General features: G+C 52.2%; 1 protein-coding gene across 5 annotated transcripts in view; it reads left to right on the forward strand.

The window, feature by feature from the left end:
- The window catches only part of ARSG (arylsulfatase G), an 89,356-nt gene that overhangs the window by 16,044 nt on the left and 47,597 nt on the right, over nt 1-25,715 (forward strand). For all 5 annotated transcript variants that reach the window (XM_040989556.1, XM_040989557.1, XM_040989554.1 and 2 more), the window contains 2 exons: nt 15-770; nt 23,811-23,998. In XM_040989556.1, the coding sequence (XP_040845490.1) occupies nt 553-770; nt 23,811-23,998 (406 nt within the window). In that variant the 5' untranslated portion in view covers nt 15-552. The remainder of the gene's footprint in view (nt 1-14; nt 771-23,810; nt 23,999-25,715) is intronic.

A 25,715-nucleotide genomic window follows, 5' to 3' on the forward strand; every position in this document is an offset into this window, starting at 1 on the left:
TTTTGTTCTTTCAGGAAACCTGAGAGAAACATGAAGCCTCCAGCCATCTGGAACTCGGGAACTCATTCTGGGCTGCCTGTGGCTTCTAGAACATGCAGGTGTTCTGCAGATGCAAGCTTTTCCCTGTAATCACCCGGTGGGGTCTCCAACCGATGGGAGGCCCACCCTGTGGTCCCTACACTCGGAGGGGTGGCTCTCTGAGGGACCCAGGACCTCGCTGACAGCGCATCTAACTGTCGAACCCAACCTCTGTGTTGAGCCGCCGGGGGAGACATCTACAGAACCCAGGCGTGCCAAGACAGGGCTTATACCTTTCGCAACCCCTGAATTAAGATTCAAGCCTTGTCTCATTAGCTCCACAATCCCTGTGGCCATCGCCACCAATGCCACCACCGCTGCCCCCCTGGGAGTTGCTTGCAGACCGCAGCCCAGCTCCCTAGAGACCACCTGCATTGCAAGAGAATCGAAAGGGAGCTCTTGGGAAAGGGCCCCGCCCATCTGCTCCACCGCTGCCAGTCACTGTAGACAGCCGGAAGCCCCGCCCTTTACGCCATGGGCTGCCTCTCCCTCAAGGTGTTGCTGGTGGGAGTGAGCCTCTCAGGCGTCCTGTATCCTCTTGTGGATTTTCACATCCGTGCGAAAACAAGAGACCAGAGACCCAACTTCGTGATCATTTTGGCTGATGATATGGGCTGGGGTGACCTGGGAGCCAACTGGGCCGAAACAAAGGACACAGCCAACCTCGACGAGATGGCCTCGCAAGGAATGAGGTGAGTTTTGGGGTCTGCTGGGGAGCCTCCCCCACATTCTGGTGCGGGGGAACCCTGTGGAGGGTGTTGGTCTGTGGCCAATCATGAGATGGTGACTTAAGGTAACCTTCATATAGTGCTGATGTTTCTGTGTGCTCATTGCTGAGCACGACAGGCAGACCCCCAAGGGTTCACCATCTGGCCGAGAGGATCAGGTACAGCAAAGGGATAATTACAACCCTGGAGCCTGCGCCACGAGCACTGGAAGTCACGGATGGGTATATAGAATCCAGCCTGGGGGCTGCCAGGGATTGGTGGCCTTTGTCAGGATATATATATATTTTTAAATATGTAGTCTGATTTGAAAGGCAGAATTACAACAGAGAGACAAGGAGGGACCCAGAGAAAGAAAGCCTTCATCTATTGGTTCACTCCCCAAATGGCTGGAAAGGCCAGAATTAGGCTGAATTCGAAGCTAGGGGCCAGGAGCTTCTTCCAGATCTCCCACATGGATTCAAGGTTCCAAAAACTTGGGCTATCCTCTGCTGCTTTCCCAAGCTATAGGCAGGAAGCTGGATGGGAAGTGGAGCATCTGGGATATGAACTGGCACTCATATAGAATGCTGCCACTGCAGGCAGAGGTTACCATTCTACAACACTGTGCTGACCCCAAACATTTCTAAAGATTTATTTGATGGGCCAAATATGATAGCCTAGTGGCTCATATCCTTGCCTTGAACACGCTGAGATCCCATATGGTCACCAGTTCATGTTGCATCAGCTCTGCTTTCCATCCAGCTCCCTGTTTGTGGCCTGGGAAAACAGTCAAGGTTGGCCCAAAGTCTTGGGACCCTGCACCCTTATGGGTGACCCGGAAGAAGCTCCTGGCTCCTAGTTTTGGATTGGCTTAGTTCCTGCTGCTGAGGTCATTTGGGTAGTGAATCATTAGATAGAAAATCTTCCTCTCTGTCTTTCTTCCTCTCTGTATATCTGACTTTCCAATAAAAATGTCTTTTTTTTAAAAAAAAAAAAAAAGATTTATTTGAAAGGCTGAATGAAATGAACAGGTTAAGAGCTTCCCTTCCCATACACCAAGCTTTATTCCGTGTACTGCTTCATTCCCCAAATGACTATAGTGTCTGGTCCTGGAACCACGATAGGGAGCGGCCCAGACCAGGCCAGGAAATGGTACCCAGCAGCATACATTTGGCATAGGTCGGAGGTGGACCCGGCTGGGCCAGTTCACATCACCCACTGGTGGATATAAGCACTAGAATAGAGTGTGAGTCAGGCCAAGTATGGTCGCAACACATACCAGCACACATTAGGGCTAGGTCTGGGTGCAAACTGGGCTAGGCTAGGCTGTAGCCCCCACCAGGATGAGCTGGAATTGGGGGTGGGTCAGGCTCGGCCAGGCTACAGCACCCATCAACAAATCCTGAGGCAAGGCAGATCATGCCAGACTGGGCTGCAGCACCCAACGAGCACACGTGGGAACCAGGGGAGGAGGGGGGCAAAGCCACTAAGGGGACTACATGGAGCTCCCCTGCTGGACCACCACTCCCACTGAAGAGCGTGAGTTGGGATGGGAGCAGACCAGGCCAGGCAGGGCTACAACACCTGTTGGCCTCATGTGAACTGGATCAGGGAAAAGCCAGACTGGGCAAACTGTTCCTACTGGTACATGCATAAGTCAGAGTGAGTGTGGGTTGATTGGGCTTTGCCACAGCATCAACTGGCAAATGCTGGCACGGGGGTTAATTCTGTCAAGACAAACTGCAGAACCACCTGGAGAGTGCATGATCTGGGAGTGGGCACTGTAGGGAAACAGTGGGCACCTCCCTCTTGGGTTGCCACTCCATCTGGTGAGCATGAGAACCAGGACTGGGGCAAGCATGGCTAGACAGAATGGCACCCAGCGGCACATGTGTGGGTTGGATGGTAGGGTTGGTTGAGTTGAACTAGACTTCGAAGTCCATTGATACATATGAAAGCTGAATGGGATATGGGACAGACTGAACCATTTTGTTGTACACACTGGCAAGCATGGGAACCAGGGCAGGGGGCAGGCCTCGTGGGAGTTATTGCGGGTCATTCTGACGAGGCTGCACTTCCACTGATTTGTGTGAGGTCTGAGTGTGTGGTGGGCAGGATCGGGCTGGACTGCAACACCCATTGGTTCGTGTGGAAGACAGGTCTGGAAACAGAACTGACCCAGCAATTATAACCACCAGCATATGCATAAGCTGATTGGGGAGACAGACTTTGCTGGACCCTGTACTGGCATTCACATACAAGAATCAGGTCTGGGATCACCTCAGAAGAAGTTTCTTTGGGGATTCACCCAACTGAACTGCTGGACTCAGAAAGAACCCCAACTATGAAGAGAAGTGCAGTTCCATAGTCTGACCATGGAGTGCAAATATCAAACATGAGCCTCCTCAGGCTCAGACGGAGCAGTAGACAGCATATTCAGAAACACATGGAGGATATGGCAGTCCATTGGAGGCTGCAGAGGACACCTGGTACTACAACAGAGGATGGAGGACAGAACAAATCGATCAACTACCCCAGCCAAGTGTTGGCAGTGAAAATCAGGGCAAATGGAGACTCTAAGGTGGACTATGTCAGCCAGTGGATTCTAGAGAGATTTCATTGTGCTTGGAGTGGCGAGATTGACAGCAATACAGAACTGTGAACTATTAAAACAACTTGAGCAGTGCCCTCGGAGCATGCCCCATATCGGGACCCTGGGATGGGTGGGAGACTGAGTGGGGCTTCTCCCTTTATCTCCTCCCTTCCCCCCCCAAAGAGAGAGAATGTGGAAACAATGGTCTTACACACTTTCCTATAGCCCTTGACCCTTTGTACCCTAACCAGCTAGGTAAAGATCATCAAAATAAAATAAGACGAAAAAAAAAAGAGTAGCCATGAGGTGTGTACGCTTCCTCACGAGCAGCCAAGACTTAAAGTTTAAGGCATGCTGGATGCTTAGGAGGTGCAAGGGGCACTTGCCTCTCTTGGGTCTGTGTGGCAGGTTGCCTGAGTAAGTGTTGAAAGGTCTGGCTGTGGTGTGCACGTAGGGCAATTGCCAGTGTTTCCCAGCTTTGGGGTTTGCTTCTTGGGCCAGCGTTGCCCGGGCTGTCCTGCAAGGTCCCATTGCCCATGTTCAGTGCTGGCTTTGGGCTCATGAGAATCATTCCTAGCATCTTAGGAGGACATGTGGGCCTCTCCCAAGCTGTGGCCGCTCTGATGCTTGAGCCAGGAGCCATCACCCTGAGCCAGGGACCTGTGTGTGTGTGTGTGTGTGTGTGTGTGTGTGTGTGTGTGTGTGAGGGACTTCCTGCTTTTGGTCTTACCCCCTGCATTCCATCTTCCTGTCCTCAGCCAAGGTGAGCCTTCTAGAAACAGCCCACCACATCCAGCTTTTCTAAAGCATTTGTCATCCTAAGGGCGTCATCATTTGCGGCTCTGATGACATCGTACAAGCTCATGCCTTTCCCAGGCCCTCCCGTGTTCGACCAGCCCTGTTGTTGCCTCCCCCTTGCCTGTCAAATGAGCTCTTCCTTCCTGGCATGCTGTCCACTTCCTGTCTCAGCAGGAAATGTTAAGGTCACTGTTTAGATCGCAGCTCCATGTGAACTCCTCTAACAAACTTTCTCAATGCCTCAGGCGTAACCTGCCATTGCTGTTTCTCATGCTTATTGCGTTAGCATCTCTAATTGTCTGTGTTGGGTTCAACTGTACACGTCTCTTCCACCCCATCCCCAGTTCACACACCTGGGATGTGACTTTGCATCCTCAGGATATGATGTCATTTGGAAATGTAATTAGTGAAGGGTCTTGATGGTGAAATCAATTCAGAGTGGGGTTTTGTTCATCCAATGGCTGTTGTCATGAGGAGAGGCAAAGACATAGGGCCCAGAAAGGAGGGTCACCTGGAGAAGGATGCCCACAGGCCCAGGACTGCTGGCAGCCACTGGAAGCCAGGAGGGAGGAAGGAGAGAGGGAGTGAGCACATCGACCTGGAGCTTCCAGAAGGAGCCAGTGTTGCTGACATCCTCACTTCTTGCATCTCGTAGCGATTGTCAGGGCAACTGCCAGCAGTCATGCACCCCTCTCGAGCTCTGGACTTTGGGACAAAAAGTGCCTTGTCTGCTTTTCCTACCCGTGATCCTGTGCGTGTGCGTAGCACAGAGCTTCCTGCAGCACAGAGTGTCAGTGGACACCTATTCATCTGCAAACAGACCTTAGGGGTCCAGGATGCCCTGAAATGCCTCCCCGGGTCATGCAGGTAGGAGATGATTCCCAGGGAGAGAGAATGAAAAACGGATAGCTTGGCCAGATCTTCCTAAGGCCTTGGGGAGCCAAATGCTTAGGGCCTTCTTTTTAGCAGTTGTTGAGCAGAAACATCGAGCTTAGTATTTCAGCTGAAATCTTAAGCACGCCCCTCTGCCTGAGCAGAAAGGGCGTCTCGGAGATCGGAGGTGGATGGAGTAGGATGGGCTTGCCTGTGCTTGCATATCCCAAGCAGCCTGGTTTCATGTTGTGTGGATAGAAAGCCAGGTCCCCAAAGGCCCCCGGACTGGTTAGTCATGGCCTTCTGCTGGTAGGGAGCCCTGGCGACAGACAAAGGGGGCCACACTGGGCCCCAGGACCACATAGCTCGCTTCACAGGTCTCCTTTTTGCTGTGTTTCTTAGGATGGCAGGGACGAGCTCTCGCATATCCAGAAGCCTAAAGCAGCAGAAACCGATACATTTACAGTTCAAGAGGCCAGATGCTCCACTCCAAGGCACCAGCGGATTTGGTCGGCTCTGGACACTCCATGGAGGGACTGTTTCTTGTCTGTCCCCCAGTCTCTGGTGTTTGTGGGTGACCTTCATTGTTCTGGGGTTGGAGACTGTCTCTTTCTTGTTTGTCACCTGGTGTTCTCCTGGCCTGTGTCCAAATTTTCTTCTGCTAAAGATGCCATTTTCAGATTTAAGACCCACCCTAATGTAGTGTGTCCTCATCTTCACTTGGTTGCATATACAAAAACTGTTTACAAGGGAGGTCATGTTCCCGGGGTCTGGGTGGACATGGGATTTGAGGGGGCACTATTCAAACTGGTGTCATATACTTCTTGGTCTCTGCTCCTAGCATAGTCAGTAGCATCACAGATGATCAGTAGATATTGGTTGTACTATTCTTGGGACCCTGGAAAAGTTACAAGGGGACTTGAAAAAGTTCATGGAAAGGGAATTAAAAGAAAAATCTATTTTAGTGCAAACATTTTTGAAATCCATGCAGTTTTTTTCATAATAAGCTTTTGCTGTGAACTGTTGGGAGATCCGTTTGTATGTCATTCATCGGTGCCGGCTTTACTTTCTTCTAAGAACAGACCATGATGGAGCCTAGCTCATAGGATACTATGACGATTGAATTAAGTCATCCCTGAGACTGGTGCCATGGTCTAGTAGGCTAGACATTCACCGGTGTTGCTGGCATCCCGTATGGCCACCAGTTCAAGTTCTGACTGTTCCACTTCCGATCCAGCTCCCTGCTAATGCAACTGGCAAAGCAGCAGAAGATGGCCCAAGTGCTTGGGTCCCTGCCCCCACAAGGGAGACCCAGAGGAAGTTCCAGGCTCCTGGTTTTGGATAGGCCCAGCTCTGGCTGTTGCAACCATTTGGAGAGTAAGTCAGTGAATGGAAGAGCTCCCTGTCTCTGTTTCTCTAAGTATAACCCTACCTTTCAAATAAAAAAAATAAATAAATCTTTAAAAAATTCAGTCATCCCTGTAAGCCATTAGCTTAGAGCCAGGTGTACAGCAGACCCTGTAAGATGTTAGCTATCCTTTAAAGGAAATAATGTGTTTGTCTCAGAAACACTGTCATTGGAACTGCGGGGGCTGCCCCACAGGATGCAAAGTCTCCGTGACAAGCCATGGCAGTTGGAGGCCAAGGTCTAGAGACACTTTTCTGCTAATCCCGTGTGGGCTGGCACTGGGTGCGCACCTCTGTCTGCAGCAACACAAGGAGCTGCACAGCAGTTGGTTCTTCCCAGGTGGTCCCCAGGTGCCAGGCTCTGGGCATCGCCTTGCTGAGTTCTCGTGACTGAGTTGTGCTTTTCTGATGTCATAGATGTGGCAGTTGAGGTGGGGGAGTTTTGTGCTGGTGAGTGGCTGAGCCAGCATTCCAGGAGTGCGTCCTGCAGGACGGGAGGAGTTATACAAGGAGCAGAGTGTCCATTAAGACGTGGGTGGACTGTGCCATGGTGGCTGTTGAAGACAAGGAGATTGGAATTCCATCTTTTTTTTTTCCTCTTTAGGGGTGCTGATAAAGGATTTTTGTGCCACCCTGGCATAAGAGGCAACTTGACAAAAATGGTTTCTGTTGTTGGAAAGGTTGATGTGATGGTCGGTCAGGAGCCTGACTGGCTCACATGTGCGATTGCTGGAGGTGCTGGTGCCTGCAATCTCATTCCATCCACTCCAGCCTCATGTCCAAGGTCCCTCCTGCGCTCAGCGTTGCAATGATGTCCCTGCCTCAGGGCCTTTGCACCAACTGCTCCTGCCTACTTGCAAACTCTCCTCTTGGCGGTTGCATGCTGATCCTTTCTCACACGGCATGTCCTTGGCGAGGCCTTTGCAGTGTTGTCTCTCTCCCCATGCACGTCTCTCACTCTCTCCTGTTTTAGCTCCATAATGTATAGCACGGTGGAGATCACCTTTGTTCCTTGTCCCTTACATTGGAATGCCAGCTCGTTGGAGGAATGCCTTTATCTGTCTGATTCACACCTCCAGTGCCTAAATTAGTTCCCTGACACTAAATAATATTTATTCAGTGTTTGGACTCCTGGCTCTGGATGGGACATACACATATGAGGGAACCATGTCTCTTGGGTCTGTTCCTGTGAGCTCTGGGACACTGGGCTAGATGCTTGCTAGATCTCATTTTTCCTGTCTCTACAATGAGACGGTAATGGCACCTATGCTATAGGATTGGGATAGGAGGAAATAAGTTAAGGTATGCAGGCATTAAGAGTCCTGCTTGGCAGGGACCCCTTTATTGTCCCTTGTAACACGGCTCTGCACCCCTGTTCTCCCTTCAAGTGCTCTGCTCTGGCGGAAGGGTCAGGCCTGCTTCTCAGTCACATTCCCAAGGCACCTTCTGCTGCCTAAGGCCCAACCGCCACCCTGCCCCAAATTTTACAGCTCTGGGTTTTGCTCATTCCTGGGCCAAACCCCCAGTGCAAGGCTTCAATAGCTCTGTGCCATTTCCTCCTGTCCATATTCACTGTTCGTGCTTGACTTGTTCTGTTGTGAATCTGGCTTGGGAAGATGGAACCTGTGCGTTCTGGGGAGAGGAAGGGTGTCATCCACCACCCGACTGTGATGTCACTCATAGGGGAAGAAGAAAGGCCTCTGGAAGGGGAAAAGGGCAGACCGTCTCTCTGGGCCTCTGTGAGTTGGCACCCCTTTCTGGACTTGTGCGACTCCACTCACAGTTAAGGAGTGTGGCCTGAAGCCCCGCAGCCTTAGCTCGTACAGTAGCCAACGTCCAGGGGCAGCCACATCACCATAGCGCGTAGACCCAGAGAGAAATAAGGGTGTTTGCTCTCACACTGCGTGATCTACTTTGTACCTTCACTTGCTGGCAGAGTAAGCATATTAAAAATGATTGCTTTTTAAAGAAAAAACAAGCCATCACAAACCTATTGACATCTTTCTCAGAGGGCAACTTTGCTTGGGACTCCTTAGTGCCTAGTTCCTGTTCAGGTCTGCATGGCAAGGCAGCGAGACAGCCTCCCCCTGCCCCCCGCACCACCCCCACCGCATTGTCAGTTAGGCAGTTAACAAGTTTGGCTTTGGCCTTCAGGGACTGTCATTTTGCCAGTGTTGATGCTTAAATTTGAACCAGGAAGTGCTGCTGAACATTTGTAAATTTAAAAATGATAAGGTAGGGCCTAACAGCATGGCCTAGCAGCTTAGGTCCTCGTCTTGAACGCACCGGGATCCCATATGGGCGCAGGTTCTAATCCGGGCAGCTCCACTTCCCATCCAGCTCCCTGCTTGTGGCCTGGGAAAGCAGTCGAGGACGGCCCAAAGCTTTGGGACCCTGCACCCATGTGGGAGACCCAGAAGAAGTTCCTGGATCCTGGCTTCGGATCGGCATAGCATCGGCCGTTGCGCTCACTTGGGGAATGAATCATCGGAAGGAAGATCTTCCTCTCTGTCTCTCCTCCTCTCTGTATATCCAACTTTCCAATAAATAAATAAATCTTTAAAAAAAAAAAGATAGGGTAGCGCAAAGAAAATCAAGCAGTGATTAAACAGTGATGCTAGTAACTTAGTAACCAACTGAAACTCAGAGTTTTCAAGCAGTTAAAATAAGAGAGACGTCAAACAACCTGCATTACACCAGGAGACAGGAATATATTGCTCATGCTTTAGAAAAAGAGGACAGATGGTATTGTTTCCAACGTCCCACCGTCTGGACAATGTGAGACACTCCGAGATCTAGCAAATAACCTTGTTACTGCAACACTCGTTTGGTTCTTAGCAGCTGAACATCCAGGCCAAGGCAAGGCTGGTGGGATCTATGATGAGAAAGTTATGCGGTTCTTGAAAATTCCCAAGCTGAGGAGTGCCTTGCCTGTGTCCCCTGGGTGGCTGAGCAGCTGGATTCAAGCCACAAGCTGGGATTCCCAAGCGTGGGTTTGATGTGACTTGGAATGACCCACAGCTCTGATGTGGGAGAGGAGGAACATGATGCAGAGCAGGTATGTGGGGTAGAGGTTAGAGCACCTGCGTCCCATGTTAGAGTCGGAGTCCCGGTTCCACTCTGCTTCCATTTGCTTGCTCTTATGCACCTGGGGAGGCAGCAGGTAATGGCTCCAGTCCCTGGATCCCTGTCACCCACATGGGAGATCTAGATTGAATTCTTGGCTCCTGGGTGTTTGAGGAGTGAAATAACAGATGAAAGCTCTGTCTCTTCTTATTTCTTTGTCTCTCATATAAAAGAAATTGCATTTTTTTTTTTAAAGGCACACTGGTCTGTGAGCGTGAGAGAGTTGGTTCCAGGCAGCAAAGCCGAGACATCACCCCACTGACTTGAATTGTCGGCAGGGCTAGCTTAGCTGTGATGCTGAGAGTTGTGCAATGATGGGCCATATGTTATATTTGCACCTGCCTGCCTGTTCCCTGCCCCCGGTTTGATAATGAATGAAGTCAATACTGCCACTGCTGCCGCTACCAGGAGTTACAGGCTGTGGCTTAGCTGGCAGTCAGAGATCAATATTTACCATTCAAAGGTCAGAGGCTCCCAGGGACTCGAGGGCTGTTTCTTAAAAGGGTCTTGGGGAAGAATGAATTACTCTGTCGAACACTTGCTTCCCTCTCTGTTCTTAGAAGAACGGGCTTGGGGAAGAATTCCTCCATGTGTTACTGCCCAGGACACCTTTCCCTGCCATCTGCTGTTTTAAGGACTTTGCAAGTGTTGGGGGAGGATGACAGCCAGGCTGGCACTCACCGTGTAGGATACTGATGAGGCCTTGTCATCTGGTGCTTGCTATGGGACCTAGGGTAGAAAGAGCATTCTGGACAGGGCTGCTGTCATCCAAAGACCTGTATCCCATTGTATCTTCTTCCTTTCCATCCATACAATAGCTCAAATGCAGGTCTAGGAGGTCTGTCCTTGGTGACAAATCCTTTTGTGTTGTGACCATGACCCCTGAGATGTTTGCTTTGGGAGGTGTCATCCTGTCTTCTCATAAACTCTCAGTATTTTGGGGACAGGCAACTTCATGTCTTTGCACTTGGGAAAATAGGTCATATGGACGTACAGAAATCTCAGGAAGCTCTGCTGTGTGTTGGGGCAAGCTGTGGGCTCGGAGGGACTGCAGGCTTTCACCTCGTGCCTGTTTTATAGGTGGGCGCATGTACAAATGCAATGACCTCAATGGTAGCCAGTCTTACAGTAAAGAAAAGGCACTGGAATATTGACCCATGGTGCTTTAGTGCCAGCTGCTTAACTACCTGCAAGTCCAGAGCTGCCATTTCCATTGTGCCATGAGTTCCTCTCTTAAGCCTCCCAAATACAGTCATTCAGTAGGAAATCGCTGCTACAAACCATGAAACCAGCGCCGGGAGCCCTTAGCTCAAAAGCTGTACCCTTCAGAATGAAGGCAAGAAATCCAGTCCTTAGGATGCAGGCAGGCAAGGGTCTGTCAGTGCAGACCTCACTGTCTCCTGCCCCTGGCACTTTGTTGGCATGAGCTGGATATAACCAAGTTGCCAGCTTAAGAGAGAGAGAGTCTGCTGTTCACACATTCTAGTCAAGCAAGGAAAAGGACCCATGCTGGGCGTCTCACCTTTCAAAGGAGAAGCTGTGTTCAGGATGGGGTGTTGAAGATACAGCAGCCGTAGGATGTAGCCAAGAGCTGATCTGTAAAAGTTACCCTTTGTCGCCACCAGTGCGAATTAGCCCGGTGAAGTGAGAGGCCAGGGTATTGCTGTGGGCGGAGTGGAGGCTAGGGGCTCCTGGCACTGTCCTCGGTGCTGAGGGTGAGTCTGTGATCCGAACCACCCAAAGCCCTCATTCTGCTGAGGCTGGCCTTCTGGAGGTTGAATGTGGCTGGGCCAGGGAGTGGGAGCCCCGACTGATGGACAGGGACAGCTGGGAGGAGCGTCACGTGTCCACTCAAGTATTTGAACCTGATCCTCAGGGCAGGCAAAGCTCAGAAAGACCAGCGTCAGCAACCTGCCCTGCAGATGGAGTGTCCCAGCCCCCCAGGGCTGGCCCCTGCTGGCAGCTGAGAGGGCGTGGCTTGCATTGCAGGGGCCTCTGGGCTGGAGCCGTGGAGAGAAAGAGTCACTTCCAGCAGGCACTGAGATGCAGTCCGCCCTTGAGTGGGAGTACACACAAGTCCACCACGGGCAGGTGAAATGGAAAGGAGGAATTTGCCCAGGACCACACCAAGTTCAGCTGTCAGGCAGCTTTCCGTGCTGCATGTGAGTTCGAGTGGATGAATGAGGGCCTGACGCAATGGCTCGGTGGCTAAATCCTCACCTTGCAAGTGCTGGTTCATGTGCTGGCTGCTCCACTTCCCATCCAACTCCCTGCTTATGGCCTGGGAAAGCAGTCGAGCACGGCCCAAAGCCTTGGAACCCTGCACCCACGTGGGAGACCTGGAAGAACTCCTGGCTTTGGATCAGCTCAGTTCTAGCCATTGTGGCCATTTGGGGAGTGACCCAGCAGATGGAAGCTGTCTCTATCTCCCCTTCTCTCCATTACTCTGTTGTACCTTTCCTGTAAAATAGAAATAAATCTTGAAAAAAAAAAGTGGATGAATGAAGGTGTGAGTAAGCAGTGCGTCAGAGACACTGCTGGCTGCGGTTGTGCTTGACACAGGGCCTGTACCTGGTTCTTTTGGGGGCCTTACTGTCCCCTCTGAAGAATGAACCTGCACACTTCCCATTTCACAGCAAGCCACATGGAGACTCGCGCCCCGCTCACTCCTGGTTTGTCTCAAGCCGACTTCAGTGTCTTCCCAATTCTCACCTCCCCTGGCTGGCCCTCCGCACGCTGAGGTCCAACGAGGGATGCTGACACGCCAGTGCCCCCTCGGAGCCAGTAAATTATGAATGGAGCAGGGCGTGTTTTTATTCGAGTCACAGAGCAATTTAGAGTTACCACAGAAAGCCTCATCATCTATTTTAGATTCTGCATCAATGGAGACTGGACATACTTAACGTCACAGTGTTGTGTCCCTCAGGGGGTTTTGTGGTGGCCTTTGCAGCACTAGTGCCGCTCCCTGCCCCCCAACACGTGTAATTTATGCAGTGGCAAGTTGCTTTGGTTTCTGTCTAGCTGTGTCTTAATTTGCCCTGATTTCCTTGTTAACAGGCTGCTGTAATGTCTGGCTCTGTATTTCCAGCTCTGCTTTACAATGTATTTTCAGACTTTAATGAGGACCCCTGTGGGTGAACTGGCCAAGCCTGCCGGGATAGACTGGGGGAGGGAGGGTGGAAGTCAAACCGAACCAAAGCCCTCCCAAATTACAAAACCAATTTATGGCTCATTAATTAGTTGCCACCAGAGGAAGAGCGTGGTGGGGAGAAGTGAAGTAGGTGATGGGCAGCTGGCTTGCCGGGGCTGCATGTTTTGGAAGAGGGAGGGAGGGAGGAGAAAGGTGCAGTCGTAGCTCTCCAGAGACTTGGAAATTAACTTGTGTTTGAGAGTTAATCTGTGAGCTTTGACACACAATGGGGGAAGGACTGGAGCTCCAAACATCAGCTTAAGTGATTATGAAAAAAATAAAAAAGACTGACATGTTTTTCTGATCAAAGCCTGGGCCTTTCTCCTGCAGGCTTTGTTGTTGCATTCAACCTGTTCTTGCAGGAGCGGCCCATTCCACGGGGGCATCGGGACCGGGGCTACCACTCTTAAGTCCCAGGCACCAATAGCCTGCCAAGGAGCTGGGCAAGTTCCCAAGTTGATGGTACCAATCCACTCCAGCAGAGGCAGTTGGTAGAACCGGGACAACCTGGGTGTATTGGGCAGCACAGCTGCTGTAACAAATAGCATAGACTGGAGGGCTTTATTTCCTAATGTTCCGGAAGCTGCTGCAGGGCCAGGTTCTGGTGAGGGCTATCTTCCTGGCTTACAGATGTGTTCTCACAGGAGAGAGAGAGAGAGAGAGAGAGAAGGAGAACCAGCTCTGATCTCTATATAAAAGCACGCATCATGGCGCCTCTGCCCTCATGACCTCATTTACATCTAATCACCCCAGCACCACCACCCAACCACGCCATCCCATTGGGGGTCAGGGCCTCGACGTATGAGTCCTGGTGGAGGAGGAAGACGCCAATTCTTCAGGCCACATCAGCAGACAGGAGGAAATGGTGGTCAGCGGCTTGCAGCATCCCCGACCCTGTCCAAGGCCAATCTGTGCTAGACACAAGTCCCTGAGGTTTGGCTGACAAAGGGAGCTTTCACGTGACCCGCTTCAACTGCCTCAGTGTACGGGGACTTTACCCTGGCCGAGGCCGGCTCAGATGCTGAGTCCCCAAGTCTTGAGTGCACAGGAAGAAAACAACGCTGAGCAGGCCAACACTCTGGTTCCTGTGTTTAGCCTTAAAGGTCAGCTGGGACACGGGGATTCTTGCGTCCTTCTTGGGCTCACATGGCTTGTGTGGATGTGAGTCGGGCTGGCAAGATCCAGGGCAAATCTTCGAGCCAAAGCCCGGCTCCGGTAACAGGATGACCTCGCTGTAGGCCTGCCCCGCTCCAGCCAGCCTTCCAAGGAGAATGCGAGGGCTTGGGGGTGGGCAGGCTAGCTTCAGGTTCTCTCTCTCACCTCCTAACTGCAGGGACCTGCAGTCTTTAGGCCTCAGTTTAAGATACACCTCTGCTCATTCCAGCTGTGTCATCTAGGGAAAGCTACATAAACTCTCCCAGCTTTGGCTTTCTTATCTCTAAAATGGGAGTTCTGGTGCTAGTTTTACAGGGTGTGTGTGTATGTGTGTGTTTCAGATTGATTTATTTTTGATTTATTTTGTTTGAAAGGCAAATTTTACATAGAAGGAGAGACAGTGAGAGAGATCTTCCATCTACTGTAAAGTAGAGCTGCCGGGATTAGAACCTGCGTCCATATGGGATCCCGGTGCGTTCAAGACAAGGACTTTAGTTGCTAGGCCACTGAGCCGGGCCCCTGTTTGGGATATTTTAAAAATTAGAAATGATATCTATATTATGATCAGGGTGGTAGGCACCTGATGAATGGTAGTTCTTTTCATTACAGGACAAAAATAAGCAAAGTGAATGCCTGTGCATATACCAGGTCTCAGCTTTCGCCGAGCCACTCGCAGGTGCAGGCTTGGCTGACTTCTGCAATGTCCCGGCCTTGCTGTGCTCTGCATCTTGGCCTCCCTCTCTGAACCATGGGCAACCCGAGAGCAGGCTTTGCCAGCCAGCTTGCTCTGGCCAGGAAGCCCAGGCTTGGCTTGTTTACAGAAGCCTGCAGGGACCCTGTCCTGTGGTTGTGCTTCGCAGCCAGCTGGCCTGTTCATGTTGGTTCTTCTATGGGATGGGAGAAGCGGCCCCTGCCCTTCTAGGTAACATTTTCATTGAGGGGAGGAGATCAGACGTATTTCTCACTCTCTAGGTCAGAGTTACAGAGAAACACAGGTCTTCCATCTGCTGGTTTACTCCCTAAATGACTTCAACCACCAGAGCTGTGCTGACCTGAAGCTTGGAGCCAAGAGCTTCTTCCGGATCTCCCAAGCCTTGGGCCATCCAACACTGCTTTCCCAGGCCATAAGACTAGAACTGGATTGGAAGTGGAACCACTGGAACACGAACCAGCACTCCTATAAGATGCTGTCGCAGCAGGCAAAGGATTGGCTTGCTATGCCGCCAGTCCCTCCAGGTCTGGCTACTGTACATCCCAGCTTGGGTCATGGATCCTGGGCTGGGTGGTTATGAATGTGGCATTATGAGTCATGTGGAAGGGGTGGGAAGCCGGCAGGTGGATGCCCCTACAGGAAAACACCACCAGTGAGTGTACCAGGCAGGGTCCTGTGTTGTGAACAGACACCTGCGGTAACCAGGGGAAGGCTATGCGGAAGTGTGTCTTCCCCTTTTTGCAGCCTGGGTGTCACTTGGTGTTTGTCATCATCGCTTCACTGGGCCGTGGTCCTCCCCTCTATTGCATGGCGGTCTTCTCCCTGCATCGCCTTGCTTTCTTCCTAAGGACACCAGTTCCAGTGTGTCAGGGTCCACTCCAGGATGTCCTCAGTTCACTCCGCCGGCAATGACCCTGGTTTTTAAAGCAGGTCCTGTTCTAAGGCAGTGGTGGTTAGGACTGGAGTGTATCTTTTGGAGGGCTGCCAGCCAACTCGCAGCAGGTGGCAAAGGCTCCTGAGGCTGAAAAGGAAGTGCGAGCTGGAGGAGGGTAGGTTGTGGGGCTTCCGCTGCAGTGAGTCACGGAGGACTGGGCAGCATGCCGGGTGGCGTGACATTTCAGGGCGCTCGCGTGGGTCAGCAGGAGTGGTGATGGTGAGTGGAGGCATTCTGGACAATGACGAGCAGACAGGACACGAGCCAACGGAGATGGCGACAGAGGTGCAGCAGTCAGTCTGGTGTTGACCAGGATGTGGGGTGGCCCCGGCATTTGGAGGGACGATGCTGAGTGTATTGTGTGCTTGCTGAGGCTGAAGTAACCCATGTCACACACGTGGCAGGGACCATGCTGTCACAGGAGTACCAACCAGCAGCTGCCAACTGCCCTGGATCCCTTCATGCTCTACTTAATGATTGTACCCTCACTGGACTGGAATGTTCTCTTTCTCCATGGCTAGCTAGTAAGGACAGTAATCTCAAGGATTAGCATGCAGATAAAAAAAAATGCCCTGGGCTTGGCACTCTGCCTTCTGGGTACTGTCTCAGTGAGACCGTCTGGGAACCTGGATGGGGCGGGTAGAGGGTGTGGGTTGTCAGGCCCACTTTGCATGTGAAGATACTGACACACGTCCATCTCACACTAGAGAGACTTGGGGTCAGACTTGAACATGGGTGTGCTTGTCCGTGCTATTCAAATTCCTATCCCGTATGGGGCCGACACCACGGCATGACCGGCAAAGCCTCTGTATGGTACTGGCATCCTCTCTGGGTGCTGATTCAAGTCCCAGCTGGTCCACTTCTGATCCAGCTCCCTGCTTCTGGCCTGGCAAGCACTGGAGGAAGACCCGAGTCCTCAGGCTCCTGCACCCAAGCGGGAAACAAGCTGGGAATACTTGGTTCCTGCCTTTGGACCAGCCCAGTTCTAGCCATTGCGGCCATCTGGAAGTGAACCAGTTGATGGGAAGATCTCTTTCTCTTTCTTTAACTGTGCCCTTTTTTTCAAAAAAAGGAAAAATGAATTCCTATAACTCTGCCTTCGTAGAACTCTGTGTTCCTCTGTTAGGGCTTATTTTAGCATCTTCTCCCCATTTGTTATGACAGCCTGCTGGCGTCTTATAAGTGTGTGGCTGGAAGGCCTGTGGTGTCTCCACCTAGTTTCCCAGTGGCTCCTAGCTGAAGGGTCTGAAATGACAGTTGATGTACTCGTGTTTATTGGGAAGCAGAACAGTGAGTGAAGGGAAGAAGGCCCTGTGGCATCTTCATGGCCGTGAATTCAGCCTGTTGAATGAGCCAGTGTCGGTGCAGGCCTTGGCTTGTTGAGCAGATCGGATGGAGCAGGTACCATTGGGTGGCATGCAGAAGTCTAGCTGAACACCTCCCCTGGTCCCCAGGTTTAGAGGCAAACCCTGGGGATGTGGTGGGAGTTGGTCAGCACGTCTGAGTTCTTGGGAAGCTCTGTGCTGGATGGAGGGCTTGGGCAGCAAGGAAGGGGACAAATTGATGAGCAAGTTCAGAGAAGGACTTGGCATGCTTGGAGTGACTGGGTCAGGAAGGGCCTCTCCAAAGGGGTGAAATGGAAAGTGAGGCCAGGTGGAGAGGAATGGGGCCAGCCATGTGGGGACTGGACCAGAAAGGCTGGAATAGGGTGTGCGGGAACAGGTGTTTCTAAGAAGTTCCATTCAAACAGGGGCAGAGGTTGAGTGAGTTTCAGGGTGAGTGGGGCTGATGTCATGAAGGGAACACATCCCCAGGACAGATTCCCTGTCCTTCAGTGCTGTCACCTGTGCAAACAGGGTGTTTGTGTCCCTTCCTAAGACCACCACTGAGGCTCCTAGCAGTGGAGGCGGCCGGCCTGGGGTTCCAGCTGGAGTGCCTGGTACCCTGTGCCAAAGGCTTGTTCCACCTTGGGTGGCCCAGAGGAGTTTGCTTGCTAAGGATTTGCACCTGGTGCAGGCAGAACTGGCAGTGTTACCTGGGGCTGAACCTCAGTTGCCCCAGGCTGTACCTGCCTGCTCCTGGAGGTTGTCTCAGAACCCTGAGGGCCCATTAGGCTTACCCTACCTGAAAGCTCTGGTGGAGGACCTGGAGTATAGCAATGACTCCATTGACCTTGGTGCCGGTGAGGAGCAGCTCAAGAGCTTCCAGCTGGGGACACTGGTCAGCTGTTTTAGCTGGACCTTCTTAGTTACTTTGGCTGCTCCATAGAAAATGGTGGGATGGGGTGGGGTGATGGGGGTAGGAATCTAAGATGAGAACAGGGCTGCCCCTGTCGCTGGGCACACTGTATCCTCTTCATCTCTGGACCATGGTGGCCCTGAGGACACAGTATAGAGACTACAGCAGTGGTCTATGTGCAAGGTGGACTAGGACACGAGCAGGCGACTGGAGAGGTGGAGCGGATAGGTTTGAAAGTGGAGTTGATGAGGCACTAACAGCATGGCTGTGCATAGGGAGAAAGGAAAGAAGGAAAGAGGACTCTAAGTTGAGCAGTTGGGGAGGGGTGTTTACTGAGGTTGTGGCAGAGCAGGTATGCAGGGAAGAATCAGATAAACTTGTAGAGACTAACAAAGGAGGCAAGGTCAACAGGTGTTTCTTGGTTTGCCCCTGGGGAGCCCGGTGGGCTGGGAGTTTGCTGGGGGTTAAGCTAGGGGAGGCCATCATGCAGAGCCCAGCCGGAGTTAGGGCTTAGGGCCCTGCAGGTGCACAGAGCCTGCACTTTGAAGGCAGGGCCCTGGCTCTGGATGGAATGCTCTGTTGCTGCCTGCTTGGAATGCTCAGGAATCTCTAAATGTGCGTTTTGCCCTAGGCCCTCCAAATCACGCACTTGGTGCTGCTGGAGTGGAGAAAGAGAACTTCAAATTCAAACCAGAAGCCATCCATGGGCGACAGATGCTTGTGACTGAAAGCATGTTGAGTGCTTGGGAAAGTGTCCAAATTATAGGGTTTCATCAGCGTTAGCCAGAAGTGTAATCAGAATCACTGTAAGGGCCATTTGAGAGTGTGAGCTGGAACGGTCCTTGCCGTTCGGTCTCGGGAAGATCAGGAACAGGGTACAGGTCATTGTCTGGGAACCATGAGTGGAACTCGGTCTGGAATTCTAAGGATAGTGACTGCTGGCTGATTGCCACATCAGCATCAGTAGCCCTGGCTTTTGTCTCAGGAGTTCAGTTCCTCTTGTGCTAACGTGTCTGGGCTGTTTGACCCACCAGGTCCAGGGAAGAAGGAAGGCAGCCATGACCAAGGCATCCTGCAGCTCTGTGCCCCTGTGGCTCTCCAGGGAGGCCCTCACACAGCTGGGGCAGCACTCTCTGATTGCTGCTGACCCCTTCCCCACACTGAATAGGAGGACTAAGCAGAGCTCATGGCGCAGAGCTGTGTAAGGGGTTCACAGTAGAGGAGGTGAGTGTAATGGCAGGAAGGGAAGAGCTTGGCTCTGCAGACACTAGGTGAAAGGTCCTGCAGGCAGGTATAGGGAGAGGAGGGGCAGGGGAGATGTCATCCAATGGGAGCATTTGAACTGGTCCTTGAAGACTAGTTGTCAGTCAGTGTAGGATGGTGGGGCGAGACCTGTCCAGGGTGGTTGATAGCACCTGGAGGTAGGGCATGCTGGGAGCCTGAGGTGTGGTGGGGTCAGAGGTGAGTCCCAAGGGGCAGGCGGAGAGGAAGTGCTGTGACCGCATCTGCGACTTCAGGGAGGCATTTACAGCATTTGAAAAATGTGGGGGGTGGGGAGAGGACACCAGGCCCTTGTCATAACCTTGATGTTGCCTCTGAAGGACCTCCACAAGGACACTGACTGTGGGCAGCAGAAAGGATGAGCAGATCTGGGAATTCCTTGGGGGACAGGACCCATACATAGCACCTGGTCATCCTTCTGCCATAAGGACTATGGCAGGGTGAGGAGTCCAGGTAGGCCCCCTGGGCAGAGAGCCCTGCATTGTTGCACAGGGGGGTCTCGGGGAGCTACCCCGGCAGAGAGGCTGTGCAGGTGCCTGCGTGTAAGAGGTGCACTGGAAACACGTGAGGATCAGCAGCTTGCAAACATTTCCTGGGCTGGGGCTACCTGTGACTTCCCAGAGGCTGTGAGGAGACACTGGGTGAAAGGCGCGAGGAGTCTTCTGCGAGGCCATCAGGGACATTGAGAATTTGCTGTCGAGAGACCAAGGATGGCAAAGACCGGTCCCCTGGATGGTGGCAGAGGAGACTGCAGAGGGTGTTGGCTGAGCCACCGCCACCCTGAGTGGTGACTGGCAGTGATGAGGAAGTTAAGCTGGACTCCTCTTGCCAGCAGCTGGCACTCCAAGAGCCTGCCCAGGGCTCTTGATGAGTCGAGCATGGGCTCCTGTTTCGGGCGGGACTCCTAGGAGAGTGTACAGGTGTGCATCCACCTGCTGCGGCTTCTGCTGATCTTGAAGGCAAGAGGTACCTTGGCTCCCCGGACTGCCAGCAATGTTGAATTCTCGTATTCCAGGAGACTCCGGCGCCCAGACCCTCATGTGTCACCTGGCTTTGCATGCCTGCAGAACAGGTGTGTTGGTGTGTGTACATGTGGGACACACCGGTCTCTTTTCACGCCCACACCAGTGCCTTCTTCCCTGACCTCTACGCAGGGCCCGGGGACTGGACCCTTTCCGGTCTCCACATTGCTCTGTCTCTTGGGTTTCTCATTCCAAGACTAGCTGTGGAGGGACTCAGTCTCCCCACATCTTGCCTTCGACTGTGGAGACCAGCGTGGTTGCCTGGCACACGTGTATGAACCAGAGTTAGACACGCCTGAGTTGGAAGGCGCATCCTGCCACAGCCAGGACCCTGGGGCCGGAGCAGAGTGTGGAAACTGCCTGCTGCCTCAGTTTCCTCATCTGTACGTAACAGCACATTTGGGAGCTTCCATGAAGATGAAATGTGAAGTGCCACATTCAGAGCTCGTGCTAAGCAGGTAGCTAGTAACACAGACATGACCTTGAAGGACCGACATCATTGGGGATGGGGGCAATGACTCTGTTTCCCTAACCTGTGTCACAGACCTTGCCCCTCATCCCTGTGGCTGTTCAGTAAATATTTGGGGGGTGGTTGAGTGAAATGAGGAAGGGCCCTCTTGGTTATAAATAAGTTCTCATCAGAAGACTTCAGCCTGGAGGGCCACAGCCTGTGTCTGAGAGATTCTCTTGGCGTTTTCCTGGTAGATTGTGTTTTGAAATTGAGGTGGCATTTATATAATATCAAATGGATGGTTTCAAACTGTTAGTCATTAACAATCCAGTGGCATTAGTACACTCCTGATGTTGTGCAACCCTCACCTCTAGTGAGTTTCAAAAACACTCATCCCTCTACAGTCAAACCCCGGCCCTTGGGTTGTCGCTCTGCTCCCTTCCCTGCAGCCCCTGGCACACATCCATGTTTGCTTTCTGTCGCTGGGAAATGACCTGTTCTGGACATTTCGTATAAATGGACTCATGAGACGTGGCCTTGCGTGCTGGCTCGTTTCCTTCCTAATGATTTCCAGGCTCAATCCTGTAGTGGCACACATCAACACTTCATTTCACGTTCTTCTTACTGAGTAATATTCCACCCGTGGCCTGTCCGTTCCTCTCTTGGTGGGGATGCCTGCGGGAGGTTCCCTTCGGCTGTGGTGCTCGGGGCCACTGTGGACATGTGTGTGTGCTCAGCAGCTGAGTGACAGACGTGAGCTTTTTTTGGATACGTCCTCCGAGAAGAATTGCTTGGTGGTTTTATTAATCTGGATGACTTGAAGAAGGTTTTGCCTTCTGATCACTAAGCTTCAGTGCCATTTTTTTTTAAAGGATCAGAAACAAGGGAAGGAAATGGGGGAAAGGAAAGGACTCAGTCTTGCTCTGCAGACCTGGCTGCCCTCCAGGTTATGTCCTCTACAGATGCCAAGGTCACGGTGAAGGGCAGTGGCTTGGTCCAGCTTGCTGTCACTGGGCTGTTGGTAGCTGTACGGAGCGTCTCGGAGGGCTTCAGAGGGCTTTAGTTTGCAGGTGCTCCTGGAGGCCAGTGCGAGCCTGGGGTTAATGTTTGGGTGGTCTCTTGGAAGCATCCCATCTCTGCCCCTCTGCCGTGGGCCAGCACTTGGTCCTTGGTCTCGGTTTTGCCTCTGTCTGTGGCCGTGCTGAACTTGCCTGCCAAGCAGTCGGGACACAGGGAGATTTGGCAATGCTGTCCTTCTCCGTCTCCTCCAGCTGGGTGCGGGCTGCTCCCTGGGTCACTTCCCTGTTCCCTGCAGGCTCCAGACCTCCATAGGTTAAAAAGCTTTTCATGTGGGATGTTTCAGATAGGAAAGGAAACGAAGAGGCTAGCAAAATGAACAGAGTTACTCTGTGGCTCCAGATCTGCTGGCACTGTTTCTATTTAGCTCATCTGTCACAAAGAGTGATTCCTCTGGATTGTGGCAAGATGCAAACACAGGACAGCCGTACCATTCTTCCCCAAGACTGTGTGATACCCAGGAGGCAGCCAGCCATTCCCTAATTGACACCACGTCAGCGTCAGATTTCCCTGACGATCCTTCAGATGTACTTACTATTCAAGCATGATGTGTTTTTTAAAGATTTATTTTTATTATTTTTTATTGGAAAGGCGGATATACAGAGAGGAGAGACGGAGAGGAAGATCTTCCGTCCGATGATTCACTCCCCAAGTGAGCGCAACGGCCGATGCTATGCCGATCCGAAGCCAGGAGCCTCTTCCAGGTCTCCCACGCCGGTGCAGGGTCCCAAGGCTTTGGGCCGTCCTCGACTGCTTTCCCGGGCCACAGGCAGGGAGCTGGAAGGGAAGCGGGGGCTGCCGGGATAGAACCGGCGCCCATATGGGATCCTGGGCGTGCAAGGCGAGGACCTTAACCACTGTACCACCGAAGCATGATGTGTTACATTTGGTCTTGCTGCTCTGGTTTCCTTTTGGGTAGAACTTTACGCAGTCTTCACCTGTTTTCTCTTTGTGACTCTGACTTTTTGAAGGGCCGGGACGAGTGGTCCCGTAGAATAGCATCTCAGCACGGCTTGGGAAACCATTACCTGCCTTGTTAATTAATTTCTCCTTCCATTAGCTGTGTTTCCTGCAACCTGGAAATTAGGCCCAGGAGTTTGATTAGATTCAAGTGAGATGTGTTTTTTTGGCATGAATCCTTGATTTTCTAGACTTTATCTGGCATCTCATCGGGAGACACACAAGGTCAGGGCTCCAGTTATTAAGGCTACAAAACTGAATTATTTTGTAAGCTGTTGATCAACTGCTCTGTCCTGTTTGTGAGTGGCCCGAGGGTGACACGGTGTGATGTGGGGCAGGTGGCGCAGTGGTGGCAACTTCCTGAGCCTGCTGTCACCTCCACATATGCCCACTGCTAATCTTCCATGAACAGCATGCTTGCCTTTAGCACCTGGCAGTGGCATTGGGGGCAGTCTGGGTGCCAGGGAAAATGTATAAATTCTTGCTCTTTAATTAAAAATGTTTAGCGTAGGGAGTTAGTGTAATGTTCTCCTTTAGTGGTGGCAAATTACTTTTTCTAAAGTGTTTTTAAAAAATTATTATTTTTAATTAATTCAAAAGGCAGAGAGAGAGAGAGAGAGGAGATGAAAATAAGAACAAATGAATCGCTCCCAAGTGCCCCCAGCTGCTTGATGACGGGGTGGCGTTGCTGAAGTGGGCAGCCAGGAACCAGATGCAGATCTTAGCAGGTGCTGGGCTCAACCCCCTGAGCCGTCACTGCTGCTTCCTAAGGTCTGCCTTAGCAGGAAGCCCGAGTGAGGCATCAAACGCAGGTGCTCTGAGGTGGGGTGTGAGTGACCTCGCTGGCTCCTCTGCCGGTGGGTGTCAGTATGGACTCGCACAGTTCTGCCTGTTTGTGGCCGATGACCCATAGTAGTGATGCGAAAAAGGTCCGGGAGCTTGTCTGGATCTTCGTTCTCAGACACAGCGGCATATCCCTGACTCCCCCTCCACCGTCCCTCACCTTCTCCAAGCCTGAATCCCACCGCTTCCTCTGAGTGCCCTGATTCCACTTGTCGCAGAATGGTGAATACATCAGAGACTGGGGTCGGGTGTGTGCTCCTTGCCCCCATGATGTCGATGCTTCTAGACCCTCTGGGAGGATAACGGGTGGATCTGTTGCATCATGAGTTAATGGTTATTTTTTGGATGATTCTCCTGTCCTGCAGGTTTGAAGATTTTCATGCGGCTGCTTCCACCTGCTCGCCCTCCAGAGCCTCCCTCCTCACGGGCCGGCTCGGCCTCCGCAATGGAGTCACGCACAACTTTGCAGTCACCTCGGTCGGGGGCCTTCCTCTCAATGAGACCACCCTAGCAGAGGTGCTGCAGCAGGCGGGCTATGTCACTGGGATGATAGGTGAGCCCGCTGTGGGTACCATGGCAGCTGCTGCACATGCTCACAGCCCCACACCCTGCGCCTCCTTCATCTCTTGCTCTGTAAGCTGGCAGTGCTTTGAGCCCTGCCAGGGGGCTTAGGCAGTTTCCGTTACCTCTACCTTCTTGCTTTCCATGCCTGTTCCGCCATTCTTAGCATCCTGGCTTATGTCGTCTGGCTTGTCCGCTGCTGTAGGATGGTGGCTTCTATGCCCTTTGCTGTGATTCGGCTCAAAGAGGAAAGAAGAGAGCCGAGATGGTGACAGCTGAGTTGGTCTACTTTTATGGGGAAAGCCACTCTTTTCTCAGCTTTTAACAGTTCCCTGGCCCAGTGGAAATGTACATCAGTCTTTGTGGCCAGAGCTGGGATGGGGCCACTCTACTGCAAGGAAGACTGGGGAATGGGAGCAGGGTTGGAATGATTGGCTTGGCTTTGGACACAGTGAACCAAACCAAAATTCTGAGCCAAGTTAGAGGGATTTGGGATGTGGAAAGAAACCAGCGACACCTCCGTGTTGCCCCTTTAAGTACCTCTTGTTCAGCATTCATGAGACTGAATGTTTCCTTTCATGGGATGATGGGGAGGGGCAGGTGATGGTTATTTACCCACTGTAGCAGCAAGGCCGCTGAGTTCAGAGCAGTGAAGGGATCTGTTGAACAACGCCTGGCCTGGAGTGCTGCGTGGAGGCCAGGTCTGGACAGGGGTGTGTGTGGCTCCAGTTCCAATGCTAGCCAGCAGCTGGCAGTTCCAACAGCATCTGCAGGTTGCCTGAGTCTCAGATGAGTCCGGGGGGATTCCTGCCTTGCTCCACTAAATGAGGTGGCAGGGGAAATGTGCCAACATCATGGCGTCAGGGAGGGCCCCTGAGGGTGTGGCCTCTCTCTACCTGCTGGAGGTTGCTGCATCCACACCAAGGGCTGGCACTTCTGTGTTGACCCCACTTCCTGCTGGAGTTCTTTCTCGGGAGTTCTGACTGGAGCGTGGCATCCCGGCCCCAGGGTTACCACTGAGGGTAACCTGCTCTCACAACAACCCTTCCTTGGTGTGCCCATGGGATAGTCACGTTATCAACAGTGACACTGGCACAGCCATTTGTGCTGCTCCTGTTGTGGGCTGGCCCTTACCGCCACACTGTCACCTGGGGCCATTTACTCCTCCCTGCCTGGAAGCTTTGTTCCCTGGGGCTCCTGATGTAAAAGCCTTGTATGGCAGCGGGGAGCTAGGCTCTTCCTGAGCTGGACTGGCCCTCACTTCTGGCCTTGGAACTCCTAGGAAGCATCTCCTTACAGGTGGATGTGGAACTGCCTCCCTCCCGACTACACCAGCGCCTTTTGTACATCCTGAGCAGGACATTTCAATTTGTAAACTCACGCACCACAGCATGCTTGCACCACTGCATCAGTCAGCTTTTTAAAAATTATTTTTATTTAAAGGGCAGAATTACAGAGAAAAGGAGAGATAGAGAGATGTTCCATTCACTGATTTACTCCCCCACGTGGCTGCAACAGCCATAGCTGAGCCGAGCTGAAGCAAGGAGCCAGGAGCTTCCTTTGTGTCTCCCACGTGGGTGTGGGGGCCCAAGCACAGGAGACATCTGCTCGTTGCCCAGGAATGTTAACAGGGAGCTGCACTAGAAATGTGGGGCAGACTTGAACTGGCACCTATCTGGGATGACAGCACTGTAGGCAGAGACTTGGCA

This window comes from Ochotona curzoniae, unplaced genomic scaffold (assembly GCF_017591425.1).
Source record: "Ochotona curzoniae isolate NIBS_2020 unplaced genomic scaffold, NIBS_Ocur_1.0 contig_523, whole genome shotgun sequence".
NCBI lineage: Eukaryota > Metazoa > Chordata > Mammalia > Lagomorpha > Ochotonidae > Ochotona > Ochotona curzoniae.